Genomic DNA, 4,555 nt, shown 5'->3' on the forward strand with positions numbered 1-4,555 from the left:
ACAGGCCTTCGTTTTATGACGATGTCCACTTCTCCGATCCCTCCGCTCCTCGATCCCTCCGCTCCAATGGGCGGCAGAAAAATTCAATCAGTGGCAACGCTGGTCAAACGAAGTGATTCCTTCGCTAATCGGTCCATACCTCACATATCAATACAAATCTTCTTCGCTCCGTCATCGGCCTGCACTTCAAAATGATCCTGTCGAGTGTACGGCTTCATGCCACAGGAGGACTTTAGAAGTGACTTGTGTTTTTTCAATTGTACGAACTCACCATATTGTTATGTGGCTCGAATTGACCGTAGTCCAGATTTAGAGGTTTTGAACATTGACTGCTGCCCCTGCGCACCCGCACCCCTTCAACTTCTTAAGTTGGGGCTATTTGCGTGTGCACCCATAGCTCCAATCTCTTGCTGTTGACCCTACATGTACTAGAGGCTCGTTAGAACTCTTTTTGTACGGATCACCCCCAATACAACAGCCTGGTGTGAAGCATTGGAAGTTTTTCTAACAGCTCGGGGTTACAAACTTTCTACCAAGGTCTGCCTGCACGATTCTTTTTTGAAGTAAGCTAAGCTCTCGGCATCTTCAGGACAATCTTCGCCCCGCTTCAGTAACCGCATTATCATTGGTACTCAGTCCTTGTGATGAATGCTGGAGACACCACGTATACAGGCCTCATTTCACAACATCTTCTTCGCATTCTTTGGGGGGACAATCGTTTCCCGCACAACCAAGCGATTATCTCCGTTCACGTTGTCCAGTTTGTTTTGGAAATGCAGGATTGGCAAAAGGATCATGGTTCGCATCTCCAAGTACGTCTTTCCTACCGTGTTTTCCCCCGTGCTGATGTTTTTTGCAGGCTAGATTGCCATGTATGCATCGATGCATGCTTCACACAGAAACGGTCAGACAATTCCACATGGGGCCGATGGCCTAGATCCGCCAAACCCAACACGATCAGTTTTCATTTTGGACGAAGAGGTCGCATGGATGGAAGCTCACGTACTTGCCTGTCGAGGCTCCCTACCTGGTCGTGGAACAAAACGCAAGAAGCCGGAAGGCAATGAAGACGGGTACGAAGATGGTATGCGCATCCCTGTATCGACATTGGGATGCCTGCAGGGAATCTTTTCTTGCTGCCGACGAAAAACAAGAGAAAGCTAGCACCCATTTCTTCGCCGATACGGGAATCATGGCCTTACTTTGTCGTCATGATTGTGTCTTATGGGTTGGTCAATATGACATCAGCAGGTGAAAAATAATATTATGCGCTTGCACTTATTAAAAAGCTCTTCGACATCTTCCGCCAACCATGACCGTCGGTATCCTTGTATGATATTGCATGTCAGCTCGAGCGTAGTTGTCTTAAATACCAACTTTCTCGAGCAAGGTATTCTCTCACGTATCGTCTTTTCTATATCCGTATTTCACGTGTACGGACATCAGTGGCCTTGTCAGCTTATTTATCACCCTCGCAAATGTGAAGGGTTTGGACTTTCTGACGGAGAGGCTGTGAGTGCCTGTGGAGCGCTCTCAAGATGTTGATCCCCCCCTTTGTGGGTCTCTGGGGGTAAGTATCTTAATTCGTATACCTTGACTGACTAACATTAAGAACCAACGGCTTTTTGTGCTGAATGCGCAAGTTCGGCATCTTGACGGCAAAAATCTCGATACATTTGGCGAGTGGCTGAGTCACAGATGGACTCGTTGCCAGACAAAGAAGAGCAGTGCAGAACATGCGCTTCGACAACTCTCTGTAGATGAAGCTAATATACGCCCGGAATGGAGGGCTCAGGTCGAGCACCATACGAAACCATTATCCAGTGCGTGCTTTATTTTATATTTTCATATTTCCCTAACATTAATAGAAAGGGAGATCAAAAACCAACAATGACGAGCAAATATCGAAGATTTTGACCCTTGAGCGAACACTCAGTAACCTGGACGATTCTGTTCATGCTCTTGAGATGCAGCTCTGTGCTGGCAACACTCTTAACAATGTTGACTTCAACCTTCGACTTGCAGACGAACGCACCCACCGGTCCAAAGTTGCTGATACTCTGCGACGATGGAAGGCATCCCTTGGCATTGGGCAACTTAACGATCTTCAACAACTCCGACGTTGGACCAGGGGTCCCAAGGACAAGAGCCACACACCAAGAGCCTGTCGGCTCTTTCCTTAGCTTAGTCAGCAGGTAGCATAAGCCTGAGCCTGTTCGTAGAGCACATCATCATCTCCACTGGTTGAGCCTTGTTCTAAGCTAAGTCCATTGGCCACTACTCCAACGTGGTGAACAGAGCACATTCAAACCTTGCCAATTTCATTGCATTAGCATTTGCTTCGGCCTGCAGTCGCTCAGTCACACCTGAGTAAAGAAGTTTTTAGCCACCCGAGATAGCATACTCGGCCGCAAGTTAAAAGCGCCAAAAGACAACGTGTTCGCCAACAAGCACACGTCAAACAGCAGCCCACTCAGTTACGTCGCGTTATGCCCAAAAGGCTAAGCTAGACGGCAGGTGTCCACAAAAGACACCTGCAAAATACAAAAAAGGGCTGTATCAAGCTATCATTTACGTGGAGTATCATCAGAAACTGATGAAACGCAGCTTAAGGACTAGAAAATCCGACGGACACGCAACAACGGAAAAAAATTTAAAGAAGGCAGGCTTGTGGAAAGCACACTCATTGACAACAACCTCTGAAGCATCCTCCCCGCTTGACACACCAGAGGAACGCTCTCACAGTTCATCTCTCAGCTCTCTCAGCAGCGTCGAAGAACATAGTATCATTCCTTCCCAGAACTCGACGTCCCACCCCTAGACTTTGAGCTAACCGGAACTCTATACAGAATTATCATTATGCCGTCTGAAAACGAAACCGCTCACCCTAACTTCGACAATCCCAGACTACAACCTTGACGAATTCTTCGCACTAGTACAACCCAGAAGCACCATGTTGACGGAAACACCACAAATCTTCCATGGAGACAGGTGCAAGTCAGAAAACCCAGCAGACTTCCTAAAGTCATTTAACCGCGCCATGAGACAGCAGTCAGTTACGGTCATCGCCGAGAAAGTAGAAGCGTTCGGCGATTACTTAGGCACAGGATTGGACGCCGAAGTATGGTTCAAAGTACTCTTACCAAGCCCAAAAACAAGTTGGGCAGCGTTCGTAACCGCGTTCGAAGTCCATTGGCCACCAATTGTAGTTGCAGAGAAGACTAAAGCGGAGTATGAGAGAGAATTGATTGAGCACCTCATGTCAGATGCAGAGGTAGGAACGAAGACTACCTTGCATGACAGGGAATGCTGGACACATGAAGCTTGGGCAACCAAAGCGCTGCAGTTAGCCTCGAGAGCAGGAATCGAGGCAGGTGCCTCAATGATCTGGCAGGTTAGAGGGAGACTACCGAGCGTTATCAAAGACCTACTGAAAGCTGATGAATACACGGATTGGGCCGCGTTCACGACAGAGGTCAAAGAGCTCAAAGGCAATAGAGTCTTAGAAAAGAAGGAGCAGCATAGCAAACAAGAGCACGAAGTAAACATGCTACGCGCAGACGTTGCACGATTGCAACAATGCAACCCCATGCAGGACTCACTTGCCACACTCCAGAACCAGTTCGCATGAATGGCTGTCAATCCCACGAAAGCACCCAACGTACCTTTGAGCAACAACACTGTCACGCGCATGCCCACCCTCCAGGCAACTCAACACCCACAGCCCATGTTTACCAGGCAACCAGCATCAGTTCCCCAACCTCTTGTGATCACGGAGGACCTTAAGAACGCAACCCGACAACTCGTCTCATCATCCATACACCATCCCGATACCCCTGCAGGCCACACAGCATATACGTCACAAATCGCACAGTGGAATGCGAAATGGGGTGAGTACACAAGGGTCACACCAGAGACAGGGTACCCCTTAAAGCCGGGCACAGCAGTAATCGCCTCGAGCGAATGTTTCAACTGCGGGACCCACGGGCACAACGGCAGAAACTGTGTACTGCCAGCAGACCACGCAGAAAGACTCTCGCACAAAGAGGCCGCCTGGAGAGCAATAGTAAGCAAGGTGTTAGGACCATTCAACCGCGCAACAGCTACTCCAATCTCGCTCGTCACTGGCCATATACCGCAGTACATGTCAGCCTGGATTGAAGAAATACCAGAGCAGGAGGAGGGAAAAGGCAACGGGTCGGCGTAGAAAGAGGCACTACGCTGACCCAAATCAATGAAAGTATATAGCCAAAGCACTGTCCTCGCACTCGAAGAGGCACCGTGCGAGGACTACCACCCACCATTTTGCCCTAAATCTTCCAATGAGCCTGTAGCTACTCCCCCCACAACTGTACTCCAATCCTGCGAATCCATCTCAGTCGTTGACCTGTACTCGGCGGGGCATGTGACAACAACTAAGGACCAATTGGACGGCGAAGAGGCGGTACCGTTTCACCCACTCTATCTCATTAGAAGGACCCCAGGGAGAAACAGTAAGAGTCCAGGGACTGTTTGACGATGGTGCAATGATTAGCGCAATGTGCACGTCGATCTA

At 48.9% G+C, this 4,555-nt stretch overlaps 2 protein-coding genes across 2 annotated transcripts; both read left to right on the top strand.

The window, feature by feature from the left end:
- Positions 1-644: 644 nt before the first annotated feature.
- Positions 645-2,183, top strand: DFJ58DRAFT_740077 (uncharacterized protein; the record flags this gene model as incomplete). The annotated part of the gene is made up of 4 exons (XM_041387069.1): positions 645-812; positions 865-1,098; positions 1,613-1,823; positions 1,873-2,183. 4 exons carry the CDS (start codon positions 645-647, stop codon positions 2,181-2,183), a joined length of 924 nt encoding a protein of 307 aa, XP_041234574.1.
- Positions 2,184-2,953: 770 nt separating this feature from the next.
- Positions 2,954-4,207, top strand: DFJ58DRAFT_740078 (uncharacterized protein; the record flags this gene model as incomplete). Its single annotated transcript, XM_041387070.1, has 2 exons — positions 2,954-3,621; positions 3,673-4,207. 2 exons carry the CDS (start codon positions 2,954-2,956, stop codon positions 4,205-4,207), a joined length of 1,203 nt encoding a protein of 400 aa, XP_041234575.1.
- Positions 4,208-4,555: the final 348 nt, after the last annotated feature.

The sequence above is a fragment of the Suillus subalutaceus genome (assembly GCF_016647625.1).
Source record: "Suillus subalutaceus strain FC151 chromosome Unknown DFJ58scaffold_882, whole genome shotgun sequence".
Lineage (NCBI taxonomy): Eukaryota > Fungi > Basidiomycota > Agaricomycetes > Boletales > Suillaceae > Suillus > Suillus subalutaceus.